The sequence below is a fragment of the Camelus bactrianus genome, chromosome 9, assembly GCF_048773025.1.
Source record: "Camelus bactrianus isolate YW-2024 breed Bactrian camel chromosome 9, ASM4877302v1, whole genome shotgun sequence".
Lineage (NCBI taxonomy): Eukaryota > Metazoa > Chordata > Mammalia > Artiodactyla > Camelidae > Camelus > Camelus bactrianus.
In genome coordinates this window covers 44,193,684-44,217,523 of record NC_133547.1, presented here as the reverse complement: position 1 = coordinate 44,217,523, position 23,840 = coordinate 44,193,684, and the positions used below count along the sequence as shown (strand labels likewise).

General features: G+C 37.1%; 2 protein-coding genes and 1 long non-coding RNA gene across 6 annotated transcripts in view; 2 read left to right on the top strand and 1 right to left on the bottom strand.

Annotated features, from left to right (window-relative positions):
• Positions 1–3,782, top strand: part of DENND2C (DENN domain containing 2C) — a 69,481-nt gene extending 65,699 nt beyond the window's left edge. The window contains exons 17-19 of the mRNA XM_010968367.3: positions 222–461; positions 703–789; positions 1,863–3,782. Of these exons, the coding sequence (XP_010966669.1) occupies positions 222–461; positions 703–789; positions 1,863–1,894 (359 nt within the window). The 3' untranslated portion in view covers positions 1,895–3,782. The remainder of the gene's footprint in view (positions 1–221; positions 462–702; positions 790–1,862) is intronic.
• On the bottom strand, positions 302–4,533 carry LOC123612598 (uncharacterized). Its single transcript, XR_012509191.1, has 3 exons — positions 4,311–4,533; positions 686–807; positions 302–439 (listed from the first exon to the last, which is right to left on the bottom strand). It is a non-coding gene; the product is annotated as an uncharacterized LOC123612598 (long non-coding RNA).
• Positions 4,534–23,178, top strand: BCAS2 (BCAS2 pre-mRNA processing factor). 4 transcript variants are annotated; one of them, XR_012509190.1, is made up of 9 exons: positions 4,534–4,902; positions 5,014–5,106; positions 7,705–7,775; positions 9,213–9,374; positions 13,423–13,473; positions 14,107–14,187; positions 15,282–15,421; positions 17,271–17,971; positions 19,999–23,178. XR_012509190.1 is itself a non-coding variant. In XM_010968385.3 (8 exons), exons 1-7 carry the CDS (start codon positions 4,810–4,812, stop codon positions 15,406–15,408), a joined length of 678 nt encoding a protein of 225 aa, XP_010966687.1. In that variant the 5' UTR covers positions 4,534–4,809; the 3' UTR covers positions 15,409–15,421; positions 19,999–23,178. The 4 variants fall into 4 exon arrangements, 3 of the variants coding, with proteins under 3 accessions (XP_010966687.1, XP_010966679.1, XP_074226335.1); XM_010968385.3 differs by lacking the exon at positions 17,271–17,971; XM_010968377.3 differs by lacking the exons at positions 17,271–17,971; positions 19,999–23,178 and having other exon boundaries at positions 15,282–15,583.
• The last annotated feature ends 662 nt before the right edge of the window (positions 23,179–23,840 follow it).

Genomic DNA, 23,840 nt, shown 5'->3' with positions numbered 1-23,840 from the left:
GCAAGGCAGAGTATGCGGAGGAAGAAAATGAAGGTAAGGATACAAGCCGTTTGCTTTTTGCAGGTCATGAAGAGTGCAAGAAAGCTAAGAATGAGAATCCCTGTGCTTATTCCCTGTCGCGTAATCTGTGATTTCCTGGGTGTCACTTTCATAACCAGAGCTAATGTCCCTATAAACACAAAACTTAGGGGATTTTTTTCTTTTTTTCTTTCATTTTGCAGAAGTTGTGACACTCAACTCTCTGGTGTCCGAAGCATTTGTCAGGTTTTTTGTGGAGCTGGTAGGACATTATTCTTTGAGCATGACTGTCACTGAGCGTGGGGAGCGTGTGTTCCAAAGGGAGCCATTCCGTAAATCCCACACCTCCCGTAGTGTGCGGCACTTCCTGGACCTCTTCATGGAAACTCAGATGTTTGCAGGGTTCGTCCAGGACCGAGAGCTTCGAAAAAGTGGGGTGAAAGGTCAGTTTTATCATAAAGTTCTCCCTCTGTATTTAGTGAGCACTTGAAAGATTTGGCAATAAATATAAGCAAAATCAGCAGAAAGCTTCAAGGGCTCAAAATCTAAGTTGTTTATTATGTGAAATATTCATTTTGTAATATTGTTTTGGTTATGGAAGTACATTTGTAGTGAGAACAGAGTTTTATTTGATTTTCAGTCTTGAATACATGACAGTTTCACCAACCTGAGTTTTCCTTGTAGGTTTGTTTGAGGTCCGGGCCCTCCAGTATTTGGAAACAATTCCTGAGTCTGAGCCCAGTGGGGTGAACAGAATTTTGCGGAGCCTTGGTGAGTTGCTGTGTCTTCCTGTTAGTTAAAAAACACTTCTGCAGTAAGCATGCCTCATCACAAAAGCTTTATAATCAGATCAACAGTGTAACCTCAAGTAGGGGGACCAGAAACCATGACCCTAGTTCCAAAGTGTTTTGGATGGAAAGAAGTCTCTCTCTCAAAAGTTAGAATTCTCCATCAGAGTCGTCCATGGGGCTGTTTTCCTCAGATGAAGCTCCCTTATGATATAAGAATTTTGCGTCTCATGATTATTAATCTTTTCTAGGCCTCATCCCTGGAAGAATCTTACAAAAACTGGACCTTTTCCCAGAAAAATATACTTAGAGCATAGAAACAAATTTTGCACATAATTTTAGGGTGTTCATGACCCCACTGAAGCCCATCCATGCACTCCAGATTAAAAATACCTGGTTTAGAGGGCATCTGAGGCAAAAGAGGATTACCTGCAAGTCTCTAATTTTATATTTCTTAAGGAAACACAGTTGTTTATGTTTTTCAATTATAGTAAACTTTTAATTATCCAGTATGATATGGGAGAACAGTGGCATGATAGCCCAAAACAATGAAGAAACGATATTCTGTGGTATTTATATTGATCTTTGAAATATATGCCCCTAATTAAAATTAGCCCATATCCTTTGGGCTATTATTTTATCTTTATACCATGATGTTAGATTAGATTAGTGGTTCTCAGCTCTGACTGCAATATTATAATCCCTGGGAAGCTTAAATGAAAATCCATACCTCCTCAGCCCCCCTACCCAGACCCACACCGGGCTCCAAGAAATCTCTAGGAAGCAGGATAAGTGATTTTAACCTACAGACAGGATCGAAAACCACAGGATTAGATGATGTATGAGTTCTCTTCTGCCTCTGCAATTAGACATCTGGGATTTCATGTGTGTGTTCTGTTTTGTTTTGTTTGGTGGTTAAACACATCAACTGATAGCTTGAGATGGCAGCTTACTCCTGGGCTGTTCTGAATGACTGGGTTGTTAATCCCTTGCCTCAAATAATTTACAATAAATAAAATGGACTAATGAGTTCATTCTACTTTTTTCTCCCTTTAGGAAGTAAGATGAAATTTCTGCAGAAGAAATGAAATATTTGATCGACTGCCTTCATCTCAAAAAGAAGAAAAAGTGCCAAAGAAACTTTTTCCAAGAGTCAGGATGCCCTCAAGTATTCCACAAAATCTTGAAAGTTGAAAGGTTACAGAGTGGGTCAGGTTCTTGGAGGAGGATTCTCCTGTTGCTGCTGTAGTAATCACTGGAGAATTGTTGGGAGTAGTCTGGAACCAATGCTCTCTTTACTCTGCCTCCAGATTCTTTTTTAAGCGGCCTTTTCTTTTTGATTCTTGGGCTCATTCTTTGTGTTTTGTGCTTAGTTTATGAAGGCACTGATCTTTTACAAGAGAAAGACTTAGTATTGCATTTAAAAAAAAAAACAGCTCAAAGATGAGCACAGTGAGAAAAGTGCTGTATTTAAGGTACTAGGGAGGCATGAAAGAAGTGGGAAACACTATCCCTTCACACAAAATTCTCATCACTGAAATACCACGGTAGCTTTAAACCTATGGACTGTTCGAACTGAGCTAAGGAATATACTCATCATATAGCTTTTTTTTGTTTGTTTGTTTTTGTTTTTTTGGGTCTAGTGTTCTGTCTAGGGGAATCTCACTTCTGTGGAAGCCCTACTGATTAGCACTGTTATTGAGTAACTTATAAAAGTAGACAGATTGCAGCTCCTCCACATTGTGTGGCACTGGGTAACTTGTCCCTCACGTGTCAACATTAAACTTTGTGGAATTATAGCTAATAGGAAAATGTCCTTTAAGGGCATGAGAACTACCTTCTTTTTTAGTGTCCACCATGTGCCATGAATGGTACATATGTTTATGTCATCTTACTCAGTCTTTAAATCAAGTTTATGAGATATTTGCTTCTCCATTTTACTAATGAGGAAAATGGAATTCAAAGAGGTTAAATAACTTGCCCAACTGAAGGCAGGACTATTAGTTCATGAACACAGAGAAAGTTGGTTATTCCTATAGATAGCAGTTTGAACTCTGTAGGATTATAGCTATTGAAAATTTTTTTTAAAGTTTAAGTGTACCAGAGCCGACCTTCAGCTGAGGATAAGGGACTTCAAACTACAGGTGTCTAGATGAGACTTTTTTTGGTTTCCCTAGAAATGTTGGACTTTTTGCTGTAATTAAGTTGAACTCAGAATATGGACATTTCCTGGGCACACACCACACAATCACCACAACCCTTCACATCTAAAGTAGTAGTAGTGATTAAAAAGAGGTATTTGTCAGCAGTGGTGTAATTTTCATTGATAAATGTTATAGCAAGTGTCAGTTTTTCTACTCCTGCTGATGATTTTAACCGGCATTAAAAAATTTTATTCAAACTTAAAGCTTTGTAAGTTGTATTATGATACAACTTATTAACTTGTGCAGTATTATCATTACAGCTCATTCAGGTGTGCATGAATGAATCTGAACCATCTAAGATGGGTGAGGTATAATGTAATTTTTATAGATGGGGTCCCGAAAATAGAACTGAGCCTATGTGTTTAAAAAAAGAAAAATGTTTATTAAGCAGCCTTGCCAAGTGGGGCTCTTACCAGACATCTCCTCATTTGGTTTCTTCTGACACTCCAACCCTGACGGAATAATTAGTAACTGGGAAATCGAGTGTTTATAAAATGGGGGTAGGAGGTGTTATTTTGGTGGATCCGCACCATTCCTCTGTCAAGAGACCTTTGCTTCAGCGGTGGGGGCCTTATTTTATCCCTGCAATCTGAAGCTGCTTCCTTAAGTCTGTTTTATTTTGTTTTTGTGAAGTATTACAAAATCTGGACATGTTTGTAAAATAATTGCTCAAGATTTGTATAAAATGTTGTTTACAGATCTTTTCATGAATAAACACAAAAAATTCCACGGAGCTCTTGGAGAAGTTAAATAAAACTACTTAAGATGTAAAGATCTTTTATTTCACGTAAATCTATAGCTAGCACGTTTATCTAACGGTAGGTTAAAAGATAATCGACCCTAGACTAACCAAGCTTAGTAACCATGGCCAGCATTTCCAGACAAAGCCAGGGTCTAGATTTGCCCACCGGGCATGGTATATAGTCCTACTACCTTATCTGGTGTCTCCTTGCTTTGTCAAAGGGAGCTGGAAGCCGGCGACCAGAGACACTGCAGCGGCAGTGATAGCAGAAGTGATTGGAGGCAAGGAAGGGAGCTGGTCTACTCCAGGAAGTACTAAAGGCAGATGACTGGGTTTTATACATGCCCTGAAGGCAAAACGACAGTATTAGTAAAAGATGGGGTTAGTGGACAGTTACCAGTTTCGCCCGGCGGGGAAATAAGGTTCTTTTTGTTATGCAGATTCTAAACTTCTCCAATTTTTGTTTTGTTTTGTTTTTGGGGGGTGGGTAATAAAGCTTCCCAATTTTAACTGGAGCCTGGCGTCCACTCTTAGAGCTTTTGAAAAAACTGCACTTACTCAATGCCAAGATTCTTCGGGCGCCGAGAACGAAGACGAGTGGGGATACAGCAAGGAAGTGCAAAGCGAGATAAGTTTAAGGGAAGAAAGTGGAAGGCTGGGGGAGTAAAGCCGAGGTGGGAAACTTGTGTCTTTCTCCCCGCCAAAGCCTGCAGCCAGTTCCCTCCGAAAGGATTCCCTCCAAGATACCCGCGTCCTAGAGGAGATCAAAGTCTCAGCTCCTCTCCAAATTGCTGCCAGTCGGAGGCAAAAAGTGGAGCAAACGGCGACAGGAAATTGAGACGTTCCGCTGACTCTGGGAAACCACGACGTGACGTCACGTCCGACCAAAACAAAATGGCCGCGCAATTCCTAGCCGGGCGAGCACGCCCTCAGAATTAACAACTGAGCACGCGCCAAAGCTAATACGCAGGCGACGTGATCACGTTAATGTCAGGCGCAGGCCTATTTAAGTGAGCCTGAGCCTGCGCAGACTCAGAAGACGCAGGCGGACCTGAGAATGGCGGGCACCGGTTTGGTGGCTGGAGAGGTTGTGGTGGATGCGCTGCCGTATTTTGACCAGGGTTATGAAGCTCCTGGTGTTCGAGAAGCGGTGAGTTCAGGGTGTTTGTGTAACTGACTCAGCGCTCGCTAGTCCTTAGTGCCGGAAGAACGGCCTTAAAATTTGCTCCACCGTCCCTGGCCCCTCTGGTCTCGTTTTCAGGCTGCGGCGCTGGTGGAGGAGGAAACTCGCAGATACCGACCTACTAAGAACTACCTGAGCTACCTGACAGCCCCAGATTATTCCGCTTTCGAAGTAAGTGTGATGTTTTGAGCCCAGCGTGTGAACCAGGATCCTGTGAATCTTTGTTTTGGATTGAGAGCCTTAGCCACGTAAATGTAAATTTTAAATTTTAGCTTTAACTGTTGCTTGCTTAGCTACTACTTACCGTGTTGTATGGGTATTGTCGGTCAATTGCAAATAGCTACATAGATAGCCTTCTCCAGGGTTCTTATTCTGAGACCCACAGAGGACTTTCTGGGACTCTTCGAACTAATAACAATACGAAAATTAGTGTTAACCTTTTTCCGAGATAGGTTCATCGCGAAAATTCTCAAATGGATCCTCCTCTCTCTAAGGTGTATTGTGAAACAAGTGATACCGGCTTTTTTAGTATGTATAAGCCTAATTACCTAAGTTTGTGAGAACCACTGGAGGGCGGCCTTTGTATCAAAGCCTAAATATTTACTGAATGTTTATGAGTGACTGAGGACAAACCATAACCTAAGTAATAAATACTATTTAAATATTTAGCCTAGAATGCACACAAAGTACTACTTAGGGTCTAATCAGCTAAATGAAATTTAAAATGTTATTTCTAAATTAGCGGATTGTTTTAGGCATTTTAGTACATACATGTTCCTGTTTCTTCCCCTTTACAGGTAACCATTTATCTATGAAAGATTTCTGTTATTCAAACGCAGTATTTCTGCGGAAATAACATGAAAAAAAATTGGTTAAGTTTTAAAGTAGGAGGGAGATGTTTCTATGCTATGCTGTTTTCCTATGCTTTTTCTAAATGTTATTACCCAAATATAGATATTACCGCATTAAGAACTAAGTACAGTACTGAGTCCTTATTAGCTTGATTTCAGAAATTTCAGATAACAGCATTCAGCCACAAACTTTTAAATACTTGAACCAGTTTTCTTTTTAGCTTTCTTAAATACAACCTATGCTTCCTATCTTTATAATTAGAATACTGATTTTTTAACCTCTTAATAGTAGGAGCTAATGGTGTACTGGGCTGGCTATCTCTGTCATAAAAACAGCCCTATGAGCTATGTAACTGTATGTTTATTAGTCCAATTTTTCAGATGGGAAAACTGCAGCTTAGAGAGGCTGACTGTTTTGCCCAAGACCTTAACTACTCTTCAAACTGTCTTTGAAACTGCCTTTCCATTAATTCACTTAACTGTTACTGATGATCGATTCTATTTGGGTTATTTGGCAACAGATAGGCAGGTTCATACTTAACAGAGCTTACATTGTAGAGTGTGGAGACAGACAAATCAGAAAGTACCAGATTATCAAACTATACAGAGAATTCAAGTAGTAATGTGATATAGAGTGACTGGGTGACTCCTTTAGATGGGATGGTTGAGGAAGACCTATGGAAGCAAAGATGCGGATGCTCCATGAGCAGGAATCTTTTTTGTCTCCTTCACCACTGTTCATCTTAAAGCAGTATCTGGCACGTAATAGGCACCCATCTATTTGAATAGATAGATTCAAATTTATCATCTAAATGTATGAAGAGATTCTAAAGCAGTTTTGTGTAATGGATGCTTACTCTGCCATTCATATGACTTAGCCCTGTGAGTGTTGGCTCAGTCTTTGGAGAGTTAAAATTCCAGATCTGTCACTTACTTGCCATATGAGTTAGGTAAGGGCTCTGATGTTACATGGCTCAAGATTGCTTGTACTGTATTTTTATAGTTTCTCTCTTATCTAATTGTTAGTTGTTACAGTTTATCTGTCACTGTGCATAGCCTTCTAACTAAAATGCCTCAGTTTTCTGCAGGAAATTAAATGACCGTATTTTCTTAGAGCTGTGTGTAACTCAGCAAAAATCCTCCCCAAAAAGAAATGCTTAATGCAGAACTTTGAAACATGGAATGTGGGCTTCTGGAAGGCCTTTTTTGCTTATTCTTTCATCTAAATGGAATAGGTTATTGACCAAAACATCAGACCTAAAGGGATGGAGCTATACCACATTTTTATGAAAACAGAAAAATTGTTAGAGCAGAAAGCAGAACTAGTTCCTTTTGTTCCTCCCCCTATTTTCCATTCTTTGCAAAGAGTAAAGTGTGAAAAGAGCAACCGAGACCAAAAAGAAAGCATAGGTTCAGGCTCATAGCTCTAAAGAAAATTATTTTATGTCCAAGTCCTCTCTTCACTTTCCCCCAGTGAGTACCTACCTCCGTGGTTCTCAGCACTGGCTTCATTTTACAATCAACTGGTGAGTTAAAAACAAAAGTTATAATCATCTCCTCGTGGGCTTAGGGGAGAGGAGTGAGATGTGGCTGGTATTGGACTTGTTTTTGAAGCTCCCATCTGATTCTAAATGTGCTGCTGGGACTGAGAACCACTGATGGGACTGAGAACCACTGATCTAGGATTAATCCTTTTCTCTGTGGGCCCCTTTACATATGAAGGGTGTGTGTTCCTGTGCCTTCTCCAGATTCTAGAGAGCATTTAACTCAGAGAAGACTTGGAAGGGAAATGATCCGTCATAATGGATAATAATAAAGTATAAATTCTTAAGTAGGTTAGATTCTTTATTTGGTGGTTATTAATTTCAGTATGTTGATATGATTTTGGAAATAATTCTTTCTCTAATTTATTCATTAGACTGACATAATGAGAAATGAATTTGAAAGATTGGCTGCTCGACAACCAATTGAATTGCTCAGTATGAAACGGTAAGTCCTTTCTGGGCTCAGTTGGGCTCAAATCATTGTTTACTTTCATTTTAATTTATTAGTAAAATTGCTGTAGTCGTGTTAAAATGAATGTGGAAAATAAAAAATTAGTGTTATTTATTTATGTTTTTTCATATAATAGTGGTTCATTTAATCCTGTGTTAATGTTCAAAAGTATTCTTTGCACCAAAAATGCAGAATATTTTAAAATCCAACAACAGGGGGATGGTAAATTGTAATGAAGTTCAGGTTTAAGAATTCCCAAGGAAATGTTCTTGATTAGACATGTAGTGCTTCAGTCTTGGGGGGTGGAGGGGAGCAGATAATTAGCTTTATTTATTTAATGGAGGTTCCAGGGATAGAACTCAGGACCTCGTACATGCTAAGCATGCAATCTGCCACTGATCTATACCCTCCCCCTCAGTGCTTCACTCTTAAACAGGCAACATTAGTAAACTCAGTATGCCTGCATAGTTTTACTTCGGTTCTACCAGCTCCCTTCCCATTACCACTTTACTACAAAACTGTTTCTCCTTCCTCAGGGAAAAAAATCAAAACACCCTTGTTACTTGCTCTAAAATGGAGAATTGAGTTGCTTTACATCTGAGGTCCTTTTCAGCTCTGGGTAACTGAAATTATGAGAACCACTAAGTAACCTGTCAGAACAGGGAGGGCCACATGAACCTTAGGGTTATCTTCTCAGCATATATGCAGATTATAAGAGGGATTTGAGTCTATAGAACCAGAGGACCAGATTTCTTCTTTTCTCGTGCTCTGTTTCCAAATGATAAAGGCAGGAAGACTTCCAGAACTACTGAGTTCTCCCATTTGCAGGTGCTTCTGCTCTAAAGATTTTCATGATAGTAACTCCTTTATGACTACATTTCAAACCCATAAGTAGATCATGATTCATTAAGCAGCAAATTGTGAGGTAAGTTTGGGAAATACCAGAATGCATTGCATATAAAGGTAACTGTTGTCTTATGAAACTTCTGTTCAGCTATGTGTATTGGATCACAGTGTAAAATATTTCTTGCTGTGGGTTATGGTTAGAAGTTCCAAAAATGTTATATTTATGATGCATGTATAAAGCTTGCTTTTTTGTTTTTTAAACAAATGGTTTAACACTTCTTAATCCCAGTTGCACATCCCTCAATTTTTCATAGGAATAATTTATAGTTTTTAAGGGATCTAGTAAAAATAACAAAATGAAAATCAAAAGTTAGTTTGTAGTAACTCAGTAGTGATGCTAAGTCTTATTTGTAAATTGATTGTTTCATAGGATTAAATAGGTGTGTTATTATTGTAAAGTCTGCATCTTATATTCGGTCTTCTGTCGTTTTTACAGTGCTCATAGACTCTTGAGGCATTCTGTTGGGAGGAGAGAGAAAGGTTTGGAGGAATATGTGGCTTTATTTCACTGTTGTTTAATTTCAGATATGAACTTCCGGCCCCTTCCTCGGGTCAGAAAAATGACATTACTGCATGGCAAGAGTGTGTAAACAATTCTATGGCCCAGTTAGAGCATCAAGCGGTTCGAATTGAGAACCTGGAACTAATGTCACAGCATGGATGCAATGCCTGGAAAGTATATAATGAGTAAGAAGCTTTCTTTTTTAAACCCATCCCACCTATATAGTCTTGCTATTTTTATTTTTTATGTGGAAAATAGGGTAGGGCAAGTGAGATAAAACTGGGACAATGTCCTAGAATGACAACCCATATGAAAGGCCGCTGCCTTGAGACTCATCTCACAGTTTTGAGAATACTAAGGGAACCTAAACCATCCTAACACATTAGTTGTATAATATTGCGATGATGAGTTCTGAGGTCTGATTTACAAGTCACAACTTGGTAGAATGTAATCCTTAATGTGGGGAGTTGCTTATATAATCAGCTCTCATTAGTTGCATGTTCTGCTTTATAAAGTGGCCCTTGAATGCTGAATTAGCAAATACAGTACCATTTCTCCTGGGAGAAATAAGTCCATATGTATATGTACACATCTTATCTAGGTTTTAATCTTTAATCCTTTAAAACAAATCATCCTGGCAGATTCTGTTTTCTTTATTTTAGTTTTAAAAAAAGACTTCAGAAGTGTTAAGTGACTTGCCAGAGTTGAAAATTAAACTCCATCCTTTGCTCATCCTTGTATGAGACGTGAAACAAGAAGGCAGAGTGTCTCCTTGTTCTGCTCCAGCTGAAATGTGCATGTCCAGCAACTCAGGTTTTTTGCTCCTCTGAGCATGTACATGAATGATTGCAAAACACTTCAAGTATTGATTTTGGGGTTACAAATAAGTTTGAGTGAGTAGGCAAATTCACAAGTACATAATCTGCAAATAATGAGAATTAGCTGTAAGTAGAGAATTAACACCAGAAACAAAGTGCCAAAATAAGCCACTGAACTCGTATTTCTGTTCCATGTGACTAGGCTAAACTTCAGGCTTTGTTATCATTTAGGGTTCAATTTCCTATTTGAAGAATTTGGTGGTTAGATGATCTCCATGGCCTCCATGGGTAAAACTGTTTTTAGGGCATCATTCCTGAGACAGTAAAGCAAAATCATAAAGTGATAAATACCCTTTCTCAAGTTTTCAGAATCATGTTTGAATTTCTGTGGCCACATAAGGACCTGGGAGCAATATCCAGAATTTGGGAAATGACAGAACAAAAAATTCAGTTAATATTGTGAATATGTTACAAGAGAAATAAAGGAAAAAAGGAGTGGGGTGGTTAAGAAATTTAAGAGAGCAAATCAAAAAAATCTGTATTTCATAAAGTGGAAGAACGTGATCTTTGTCCTCAAGAAGCTTTATCTAGTTGAGGAGGCAGCATAGTCTGCGAGATAACCAGTAGTTCATTTTTGGCAGGACGAGGGCAAGTGCTGCATTGCGTGCTGTGGTCTGTAAACTACAGAGACCCAAAGAAGGGATGTTAAGGATTAGGGTCATTATAGAAGGGTGGGATTTGTTTTGTTTTGTTTCGTTTTAATTGAAGTATAGTTGATCTACAATATTGTGTTAGCTTCACTTATATAACATGGTGATTCAGTATTTTTGCAGATAGTACTGTATTATAGGTTATTGCAGGATAACGGATATAATCCCCTGTGCTATACATTATATCCTTGTTACTTGTCTGTTTTATATATAGTAGTGTGTATCTGTTAATCCCATACCCCTAATTTGTCCCCCCTCACCACGTTTTGTAACTGTAAGTTTATTTTCTAGATCTGTGAGTTTGTTTCTGTTTTGCATACACATTCATTTGTATTGAATCCATACATAAGTGATAATCAGACAATATTTCTGTCTCTCTGATTTTTTTCACTAAGTGTAATCTCTAGGGCCAGCCACCTTGCTGCATATGGCAGTATTTCCTTTTTTATGGCTGAGTAATATTTGTGTGTGTGTGTGTGTGTGTGTGTAATCCAGTCATCTGTTGATGGACACTTGGGTTGCTTCTGTATCTTGGCTATTGTAAATAGTGCTGCTGTAAACATTGGGGTGCATGTATCTTTTCAAATTAGAGTTTCCTCCAGGTAGATGCCCAGGAGTGGGATTGCTGGAGGTGCCTAGTTTTTTGAGGGACCTCCATACTGTTTTCCACAGTGGCTGTACCAGTTTACATTCCCAACAGTGTACAAGAGTTCTAAAAAAAAAGCATGAGATTTGGACGCTTAGAGGAGAGTGAGAACATTCCAGGAATGGAGGAAAACATAGATGTGGGGGGGGGGGCATTAAATTATAGAGAACGTTGCCTTCAGCTTGACCTAGAAACCTTTAATAGTATTCTCTTACCTGCAAGGTAAAGTCTAGACTATTTGATATGACATTCAAAGCAAAAGGCTGTACCTCAGTTACAGACTTTCACTCCAGCCAGACTATCCTCTCTCTGGTGATTATCATAAACCCTGCTCCAAGCCTTTACTCATGCCTTGCCTCCTCCTGGAATACCTTTAACTATTCTACCCAAATTCAACTTATTGAAGTCCCAACTCTAATCTGCTTCATTGTCTTCCCTGACTGAACTTCTGCCTCTGGTACTCTCTCCCTCTTCTGAGTAACTACACAAACTATTATGCACATCAGTTGTTTTCCATTTAATCACGTAACACTTTACAGTGTTGGCCATTCCCCTGAGTAAATTCTGTCTCCTCCAAACCCAACAGATGCTTCTCCAGAGGTGGTGTACTATATCTTCTCAAAGTAAATTTTCTCTCCTCATGAAAAGATTTGAGGGTGTCAAAGCTAGGCAGAAATCTTTTAGCTCTAAGTAGGTCTTGGTGCAGGACTGCTAGAATATATATATATATATATAAAATTAATTAGGAGAGGATTCTGTACTTGAAAATGAAGGGAAACCTTCAAAGTCAGACCCCACTTTTACAGATAAGCAGATTTAGCCCCAGTAATATCAAGTGACTCATCCAAGGACACATAACTATTTAGGGCAGAGCAGGGACTAGAACCCAAACCTCTGACTTCCATAATTCAGTGCTGTAAGTTTCAGCATTCAGAGTACTTGAGGAGGGACCTGTATGCTTAAGAGGGAGGATGAAAGAAGGGAGAAGGCAACAAATAAACTGGGCGTTCAGGATGAGGTAATTCAGAGGAAAGCTCCCTGTCAATGGTCAGAGGTCAGGAATGGAGTACTAAGCTTTTATTGTCCTCAGCATGGAGTGATTGTTGAAGTCGAGGAAAGTGGGATGAAGTGAAGGAAAGCCTGCAGAGGCACAGCTGTTTGAAGACTGAATATCCAGAGAATTGCAGTTAGTTATAGAAGATCAGTCAGTAGAGATAGAGTAACTCAGGAGGACAACAGAAAATTTGAGTCACGAAAGCCAGGAAACAATACTGAATCTAGAGCAAGAGCATAGTGTGGCCAATGTGAAATGAACTCTAAGGTGATTCTCTGCTGCCTTAAGAGGACATTGATACAATATGTGAATTGTATCTCAATAAAGCTGTTACTTAGGGAAAGAGGGAGAGAGATTGAACTCTACCCTTGAATCACTTCTCTAATAATAATAGTCACATGGAACTCTGTACTGCTCAACTTCTCCCCTCTGCTAGTTAGAGCCAGCTTGGACCAGCATCTGAATCTGTGGCCTTCCACAACAGTTTTTTTTCTTCTCTGTAGTTAGCAGTAGACAGGAGGGGTGAATGACAAGATAAATGTAGATAAAGAGATAAAAAGCTAAAAGAGGGTTTAAATGTGTATGCTCATCAGATATTTTCCATCTTCTCTATGAAAACAAGTAATAACAGTTTAAGAAGTGATATAAGTACACAAAATCACAGTATCATTAAATGGCTGGCACTCAAGAGTTTAAAAGTCCTGAAGGAGAAATCACTTCTGACACTTAGCCATGTTACTTTGACCAAGTAACTTACTCTTTCTAAGTTTTGTGTCCTAATATATGAAATAGGGATAACCATACCTACCTCAAAGAATTCTTGTGAGAATTACATTAGCTAGTATTATAGAGTGTCAAACATGGTGTTTGGCATGGAGACCTCAGTAAATACTAACTATTTTTAGCAGAAAAACTTGACCTTTTATGAACTAGATGGTTCACTTTTAGTTGGTACTATTTGAACTTAATGTACATTAATCTGATTTTCCTCTTTTCCTTCCTTAGGAATCTAGTTCATATGATTGAACACGCACAGAAGGAGCTCCAGAAGTTAAGGTAAATTGTCTTTCTTCTTATTTTAGAATAAAGTTTATTTGAATCCTTAATAAAATGAGAAGAAGAAAGAACCAACGGACTATAGTCTTACAACAGTAGAGAGCTGATAATCCACTCTTTGTCCAGTATTTAGTGTTGGGTTTGCGCTACCTGAGTGGAGGAGAAATAGACCTGAGGTCTAAAAACATCTCTGCTGGGTCATTTGCAGTTTGCAAGTCTGCAGACATTGAAAAGTCACTTTTAGAAGGGAAAACAATTGTTGAATAATATGTATAATCTTATTTATGTAAAAAAAAAAAACTAATCTCTACATGCACATACACATATAGGAAAGAATATGGAAGGATACCCACCAAAAACTGAATAAAAGTTAACAGGGAAAAGGAGAAGCACACGGAAGGAGGGATTTTCGATTTTTAATCTGTGTGTGTCTGTTTGATTCTCCACAGTGAGCATGAAATTTGTAATTGAAAAGTAATTCGAAGAAAATTAATTACTGGAATTAGTCTATGACTACTATATTATCTATTCTCAAGGAATTAAAGAAGGGTTACATAAATTACAGATTTTTGTGCTAATTTTAGCCTTACATTAAAATATAGATGGGTTGTATAAACCATTTTTTTTTTACAGGAAACATATTCAAGATTTAAACTGGCAGCGAAAGAACATGCAACTCACAGCTGGATCTAAATTAAGAGAAATGGAATCAACGTGAGTACCTATAATTCCATCATCTTTTAAATTGTTTAGCACGTTTTAACATCAAGATTCAACAATGTGATTCAAACAGCGTTCAAATGGGATGCCACAAGTGTTGAAGAAATGCTGTTTTCTGAATCCCACTCTTGACTGCCTCTAGGTCTTTCTGAAGCATGGGCGTGGAAGGAAATGAGAGAGTTACAAACAGAAACTGAACCACTGCTAATTGATTCTGGTCTTAGATCACCCTTTTTCTGTCCAGTTTTTCTGCTCTGAATAGGATTCTACCTATATCCTCCTTTTAAAACGAAAAAAATTTTATTTTTTAACCCTTGCAGGAGGGAGATTTCATACTTTCTTTATAATTTGCCTTGTCTCAGGGTTGTTTTCCTCTGTTTATACATTTTGTTTTTAAATTTGTTCTTCATATACTCAAATAAGTTTATACAAATCTCTGAAAACGATCATGAGTTTTGTATCATTTCTTTTTTGATTTGCCCTTTCCCTAACCTCCCTCCCTCCATCACCCACATCATTCTCCTTGTTCCACCTTCCTGTCCCCCTCCAAGTCCCCAGTGTTATCAGTTATGTATCTTTCCACACTGTTCTTTCAAACTTATTTCTTCTACATGGACTTCTGTCTACATGAGTGTTTCTTTTCATTTGTCCTGGAGATTTTTTTCTGAGGGAAAGAGAAGGCTCCTTGAATCTATGGAATTTTTTCTAACAGTTGTAGGAATTTCTTCATCATTTTTCTCTAACTACTGCCTCTGCCCTATTTTCTCTTCTTCTCTCTTAGCCCAATTAAATACCAACTTCAATCACTTTTCTTATCTCTTCAGCTTTTTCTTATTTGCTTTTTTTAATTAAACTTTTTATTTTGAGGTAATTGTAGTAGGTTCATGTGCAATTTTAAGAAATTGTAATACAGAGAGGTCCCGTGTACCCTTTACTCATTTTCCCCCCAATTGTGTCTCAGTTTTTGAAAATGGAAAGTTAATAGTGAAGGTTAGTGTTATGACCCTGGATGAAAATGTGTATACTATAAAAAACCTTGTGAGAGAAATGTTATGTCAAGTATTTTTCCCCCTTTTTTTCTTTTCTAGTTGGGTATCCCTGGTCAGTAAGAATTATGAGATTGAAAGGACTATTGTACAATTAGAAAATGAACTGTTTCAAATGAAGCAGCAGCATGGAGAGGCAAACAAAGAAAACATACGGCAAGACTTCTGAAAGACTTGATCTGGTGAGTAGAAAGGAAGGTGTGTTGGACTTTCACAGAAGATCAGGCATCTGAAGAAACAAGTCTTAAGGAAATCATCAGTGATAAATAAGTACTTAGAAATCATAGAATGTGAACTGTAACATTCTATTTGTACATTTTAGCAAAATAAAAAATTTCAATACAGTGGGTTTTTTGGTTTTGTTTTTACCATTAAGAAAAAAAAACTTCAGACTTTCAAAATAAGTATGACTTTAGAATAAAGTTATATTCATAGAATTAATTTTGAACCACCAGGACCATATTTTGTACCCAGGAGATCTTTATTGAAAGTTTTCAACATGTACAAGAAGTTGGAAACTTTTGGTTTATAAGTATTTCAAATAAAGAGGTAGTTCTAAACAGATTCTGGATTACCAAACAATACTAAAGAAATACAGTGGCTCCATGTATGTTATCTGTGATCATCATTATCATAGGCTTATGACACATAAGGCTTAGGATGTGCTGAGCACTGTTCTAAGCACTTTAGATAGATGAACTAAATTTACGTGAATATAATTTGATCTTCACAAAAACCCATGGGAGTAGGTACTGTTGTGTCCATGCATGGACTGTAACAGGTGCTAATTAAATAATTTGCCGAAGTTGTATTAGCTAGAAAATGTCATCCAGATTTTGAACACAGTAGTCTAGCACCATGGTGTGTTCTTACCCCTCTACTTGTAAGGAATTAAAAAGTGTAAAGGATTCCTGCTCAATTCAGAAAAAATACTTGGAACATATCAAAGGATAAGTAATCTTCATGTACAAAGACCTTTTACAAATCACTGAGATGTGAACTACCAGGAAAAAAGAGATGTTTAGCATTAATACAAATTAAACGTAAAACTTTTTAAACCTATTATGTTGATAATTGTGAGTGCTTTTTTTTTTTAAGATATAATTGACAATATTATGGCTCAATGCTTTTGAAGGTACATGTTTTCCTGAAGGAAACCAGATTACAGAATAATGTGTATAATATCCCATTTATGATTTTTTTAAAAATTGTCTTCAATTTTTGTAAGTTACTCTTTAAAATAAAGTGACTGGGAAATGAATATGAGATATACTGGAAGTGACAGATCTTTAGCCTTAGAAGTTCAGTGGTCTTGAGCAGTTGACTGCTCAATTACAGAGGACAGTAAATTAGAGAAAAGTATGAAGCACTTAGGAAACATTGTCAAAAAAGGTATAGTGATGAAGTTTAAAATCTTTCAAGATTTAGAATCAGCATCCAACATGCATCACAATGGTCTAAACCCTGGGGAAAGTTCAGTGGTATGTTAAAACTGTTGTAGATTAATGCTTGCTACATATTTCTTTATGTTGGGGGTGGGGCGGTAAGGAATTACATTTTAATTTTCTCAACAGATTATTTTTTTTTTAAGATGGATTAATAGACTTTTCAAAGGTGGCCACACTGATGGGGAAAATTACTAATGTGATTTAGGATTTTTCTGTGTTCTAGCTTTCTGGGAGCAGCAGCCTTCTCCCACCTTCCCCATTTTTATTTCTAACTTTTCTAAATTTATTTAAGAATTTATATATAAAAGGTAAGTAACTTTCCCTCATGAGCAAATGTCTGAAAGGTTGTACACTAAATATTTTAACTGGCTAAAGAGCTATGAATGACTTCAAGGGTTCCATGAACTACTTCACATCCTATGTAAAGTTTTTTTATGTATGTGTGCATTTTTTAGTAGTGTGTAATTTGCATCAGTTTCCCAAGGGGGTCTGTAATGCAAGAAGGAGCCTCTCCCCCTGGTAGACATGATTATTGTGTCACATCATTTTGTCATCCTCTGTCCTCTTCCTTCTCCGCAACCAGATTCAGCTTAGCTGAACTACATCTTTTTTTGAACAAGAAGCCCATTATGTTCATCTACACTGGCAAGACTGAATGATTGGATAGAAAGCACATGGTCGCTGGCAAGGTGAAAAGAGGATATGAATGTTGTGGAAGTTGTGGAGTGTTTTGAGTCAAGGAATAATAGCAGGACCAGCAGGAAGATCAGTATTGCTGACTGTGGACAACTCTAATAAATTTGACTCATGTTTGATATTAACCACCAGACCATTTCTTCTGTGGCTCAAGAGAGAACTCTTTCACTCCTGTCTACTCACAGTCTGCTATAGTCTTGGTGCTGTTGCTGAAGTTCTTTGGTCCATGTGTTCCTTAGCACAAGTCTAGCTGGATTGCAGAGTTAAGTTTATGATTATGATATAATGACAACAATAGCAAAGCCCATTCTGCAAAATCTGGGGTAGGGGAGATCTGTTACATTTTAAATCAATCAAAATATCTTCAGGCTCTTCAACATCAGCTCTGGAAGATAGAATACAATGGAGCAGTGCCTTCAGAATTCTTATGCAAAATTTCCAACCTAGGACTCTACATAGTCAAATTATCAGTTAAGTGTGGGGATAGAATAAAAACCTTTTCTGTCAAGTGAGATCTTGAAAGCATTTACATCCTGAGCATGTTAAGGAGCTACTGGAGGATGGACTCCTGATCCAACACAGGCAAAGGTAAAAGGACTCTTCCAAGGAGATTGGTAAAAGAGGATCCCAGGATTATATCTGTACACTCAACAGAGGGCAACCAGTTCATGTTGGAATAGTGTGACTCAAGAAACAAACATTTTGATAGCTCTCATCACAAAGATGCCTACTACCATGGCACCATCTTTATATCCTGAGGAGCAGGATGCCCACATGAGCCTGGCCCACATTGCTGACCTACTCTTGGCTCGCTCTATGTCCCGATGAAGTTCCTGTTCCTTCCTTGACATGCTGAAAGTGTTCTGCTATGTCCTACTTCTGTGTGGCTTAGAAGTAGAAAATTCATAGGAGTTCATCTCCAACATATTCCTGTCAAATGTGCAGTCCCTAGCCTACATCCCGGCCTGGCCAGAGACCCCAAAGATGCTGAGTCCTTTGTCTCCCAGGATTCACTTTTATAGCCTTGTCCCCTAACTTCTTGAGAATAGGCTCTTATAGCTGTTAGGGAAGCCACGGCCAGACGATGGCCTACAGATTGTTTAGCTTATTTTCTCCCAGAGGTCTTCATGCAACCCCATTGAAATATAGCCTTCTGCTATTGACTAAACATTTGTGCCCCCTGCCAAGTTCATATTTTGAAACCTAATCCCCAATATGGTGGTATTCGGAGGTGAAGCCTTTGGGATGTGGTTAGGTCATCAGGATGGAGTCCTCATGAATGGGATTAGTGACCTTATAAAAGACCCTGAAGAGCTCCCTCCCACCTTCTCCTATACGCAGGCATAGTAAGAAGACTGCTGTCTGTAAACCAGGAAGTAGGTTTTCACCAGACACCAAATCTGCTGACACTTAGGTCTTGGATTTGCCAGCCTCCAAAACTGAGAAGTCAATGCTTGTTCTTCCATCTTCCCAGTCTATGTTACTTTTGTTATAGCAGCCCAAATGGACTAAGACGCCTCTATACTTCTCAGTTTTTATATTAATTACCTTTCACATTTATTTACATGTTAGATAATTACAGTAGGCTGAATAATGGCCCCCCAAAGGTGTCCAGGTCCTAATCCCTGGCACCTATAAATGTGTTACTTTCCTTGGCAAAGGAATTTTGCAGGTGTGATTAAGTTACGGTTCTTGAGATGGGGATGTTATCCTGCATTATCTGGGTGGCCCAATATAATCACAAGGACCCTCATAGGAGGGAAGTAGGGGGTCAGAGAGGAGAGACAATGCTAAACTGCTGGCTTTGAAGGTGAAGGAAGGGGACCATAAGCCAAGGAGTGTAAGTAGCTTTTTAAAACTGGAAAAGAAAAGGAAACAAATTGTCCATAGAATGTTCTTCTCCCAAAGAAACTCAGTCTTGTAGATCAGTTTTAGACTTCTGACCTCCGGAACTGTAAAATAATACATTTGTTTTGCATTAAGCTAAGTTTGTGGTGATTTGCTACAGCAGCAATAGAAACTAATAGTGAATAAAAACAGTAACTGATTAAAATGGGAAAAAAAGTTTATTATAGGCAATTAAGAAATTGCAGGCAAAAAAGAAGAAAATGAAAATTATTCATAAGCCCAGTACTCGAAGATAGCCACTCTATGTGTCAGAAGGTACTATTTTTATTTAATGCCAGAAGAATATGTAGTCACAAACAGAAACCACATATTTCATTTAATTTCAATACAAATTTATTGGACACCATAGAATTGAAAATGAGTAAGATTGGCTAACGGGATACTTAGTAAACATTTATGAATAGATGTTTATATTTCTGTTTTACCCTGTTTTCTACCATAAGGACTAGCATTTATTACATTACATCCTCTTTGCTTCCTCCATCCTTAGAATGTATTTCTGCATACTGGAACTATCTGCAAGTGACAGAAAGCTAATTAAAACTATCTTAAGCCGTAAAAGAATCTTTATTGGTTTATTTAACTGGAAAGGACAGAGGTAGAGCCAGCTGCAGGGTCAACTGAATCTCCAGGGATTCTATGTCATCCTAATTGTTTTTCCTGTCTTTTTTCTGTCTCTCCTCTTCTGGTCTTATTCTCTTCTACAGATAAGCTTCCTCTGTACAACAGGAGCCAGAGCCAGATCCAAGGCAGCTCCAGACTTACACCATGCCACTTTAGCAGTGCCAGAGGAAAGCAAATGTATCAGTGTATATAATTCCAGAGAAGAGTTTCGGTTGACCTGGTCTGGATTCCATGTTCAGTCCTTGGACTCAGAGGTATGGCCAGCAGTTTGGAGTACTGTGATTGGCCAGGCTCAGGTCATGCACCTGTGGCCTTGGTGGTAGGGAACCATAGTCAGCAGCTGATTGGATTGGACTGATAATTCCTCAGAGTAAAATGGGGATGGTGCTTCCACCACCAGAAGCAGAGAAAGAAGTTGGGAAGATAAAAATAACATATCTGTTATACTTTGAATCTTTCCTAGATTAAAAGATAACCCCTTTGATTTAGCTGGCCCAGTATGATAAACCATTTTTGCCCACCTACTCCCCGTGATGTTTTTCTTTATAGAGAAAAATGTAATAGACACGTTATTTTTATTATGGTATAACATTAGTAGTGGAGAATTGGAGATGTTTTTTACTGGTCTATTGTGTAGCTGAGGCTGGGAAATAGCCATAAAAGTCAACATCTCCTAACCTTGCTATAGTGATTTGTTGAGAGATGAGGAATAAGTAATTTGTTATTAACAGTAGGTCAATATCTGAAGCTTTTAATAACTTTCTTTTAAAATATATTATACAAATTCAGAATTAACCCTATTATGCCTATCCGACTTGGTTGGATTCTTACGTTTTTTGAGAGGGAAAGGGATAAACTCAGCTTACCGTCTCAGTGACTTATTGTAGCAAGGACTACTACTTGTCCCTCTGATACATGTTTTCCCCTTCTATAATAGTAAAAGTTTTAGCTGGTCACATGGATACTCAGCTAAAAACTAATTTTCCAATTTCCTATCCAATCAGGTGCACACACCATGTGACTAGGTTGTGTTCAGTGAGACAGGAACTGAAGTGATATATACGACTTGCAAGTCATGCTCTTAAATTTTCACATTTTATCAGCCAGGAATCTTACTCCTGGATAGTGATGACTTATCCAACATCACACCATAAATAACTGTCAGACTACATTAGAAGGAAGGGTGGAGTACATACAAGGGAAAAGAATTCTGTGCTGATAATGATGTGAGCAATATGTTTAGTATTTATTTTACTTAAATGATTAAATAGTCTGTCAATGCACAGTAGCAGGAAATTTCCATTTTAATGAGATTTGGATACAACATAGCAATTCATATTCATTAAAATGGGATTTTATTGTACAGTAAAAGCCATTAATATCAACCACAATGTTTTGAGTTACCTTCAGTTAAACTTTGGTTTTCCCAAAGCTGATTTTGTACCATCATTAAAAAATTAATCACAAGAGACTGTCAAACCATTTGAAGAGAATAGAAGTACACTAGTAATATTAATTTATATACAATTTACTACAGATAAAAATGCCTTTTAAATGGGTATCAACATTTTTTATATCCAAATTTTGTTCATATGAGTATAAAATCTCACTCTGCAGAACCTAGAAATGAAATCAAATGTTTCATTATATTTCCAAAAGTAAAGAAAAATGCTTCAAATACAATAGGAGAAGTGTTAATACACTAATATCAAATTTTCTTTCTTTAGATCTTGAAAGTTTTTGGTCAAGTAGTGTAAGACTACATAATTCAAGTCAGTGAAAAGCTCAGATTTGTCTTCCCTCAGTCCCCTCTTTATCCTCTTCACTATACAATCAATTCTCTTAAAGGAAAGATGTGTACAGCTTAGAAAATAACTTTTCTTAAATTGAATTGTTAGTGACCATGTATGTTAAGCTTTTGCTTATAGCTATAATTAAATCTTAACCACTCTCTAAAACTGGCTGTAAGAATATCGACTTTGCCACACTTATGTACCTTTGCTTTATTTTATGTTTTGTATTTTTCACTAAAGTTGAAGGCCTTTCCTTCAATCCACATTTTGTTAGGCTCTCCTACTTTAAGAGAGAAACTGCTTATTTCTTGTAGTATTCTTGTTTGACAATAGAGGGCACAAGTTCATTAAGAAGTGAAGTAAATTACTTAAGGAGCAATTCATAATACCTGTCTGCTCTCCATTTCATGATTTAAGAAAATGGAGGTAATTAATTTACTCTGATGTTTCACGTATTGAAGGAAACCCCTGTCTTTTTCAGAGATTAAATTTAATCTCAAATAGATGTCACTTTCATTGTTAAAAATACTAAGGGCACCTGACTCTCCAGGTTGTCAACTTGCCCTACTAAACCATCAGATTAATACTTTGTAGATCTGCAAAGAAACAGTTCTACTTTATAGAGAATAGTAATTACTTTACCACCTTTAATCTCAATTTCTAACAAAAAATATACAATAACATATATTGATGTATTCTAGTTATTACAGTTCTTTTGCATTAGTTTGTTCTATAGAAAAATGAAGTGATATTCTAAACTTTAAATTTGAGTTCCTTTCTTTAGTTCCTTTTGGCTATCTAAAATGTTAAAATTTTAACTTCCATTGCTTCATTTGATATAGTTTATAGACTATTAGAAAGGAATTAGAGAAGGAATATGTACTTTTAATAAATGTCATTCTACTTTAGATAGTATTTCTTAAATAACTAATACTTAAAATTGATTTCTTCCTTGTAATGTAAAAACTTCACTGTTAAATCATGTCTCCTAAAACATGATAGTCATACACAGTAAACAGTTCTCTTCTCTCTACACATAAATACCACCAATAAAATCGTTTTATAAGTCTCTGAACTAATACTTAAATGGCACACATCCTCTACCAACTCTACAGTTTCAAGTAAGGATTTGGTCATTGTAAAAGATTAGTTTTAAAATTACATAATGTGAATGTGGTGGAAAATGACACTTATGTTCATTAATTCTGTTTGTATAATAGCACCTATCTTTGTTCTATTTATTGTCTTATGTTCTAGAGAATTTTTCCTTCTTAAGCTGTATAACTAATGTGTATACAATAAATTAAAATGTTTATAAAAAAGGGAAAAAAGAAAAAGGCAATGATAGTATCCCAACAGCACAGGAGAAACAGATTAGAAAAGTAGAAACCATAGTAACATAAAACAACGAAAATTGTAGCATAATTGTAGAATAACTCAATAAAATTTCATCATGGGTAATAATACGAATTCCCAGTATTCTTCCAGGTTCACTGAATTTAATTATAAAAAGGGACTTTAAAGAAGGACCAGATATCTTCACATATCAGAACCTTCTTGTGGCACAAGATAGAATAATAAAATGAACACAGTTTTTATGTTAATACCAACTAATCAATTGTAATTGGCATAATTACTACTTTGCTATTTTCTCCTAGTATTCATTATTGCTGAATACATAATTACAGCACAGGATATAATTTATTCTTTGGCAATATGTCAGTTGCAGACCCAGCGTTTTCAATAGATGTTTCCCTTTACTGAATTTGCATGTATTATAAAGAGTACAGTGTAAGCCTATTTACTTCAGGGTTAAAAACTTGATAATTTCAGTGAGCACTGAATGTTACTTATGTCTAAACTACATCTATTCATCTTGTTGAGAAAAGGACATTTTGAAAAACAAGAGTTCAGGATTTGCATATACTAACTACTATGTATAAAGTAGATAAACAACAAGTTTCTACTGTATAGCACAGGGAACTATATTCAATATCTTGTAGTAACCTATAGGGAAAGAGAATATGAAAAGGAATATATATATGTACAACTGAAATACTATGCCTTTTACCAGAAATTAACACAATATTGTAAACTGACAATACCTAAATAAATAAATAAATAGAAAAACA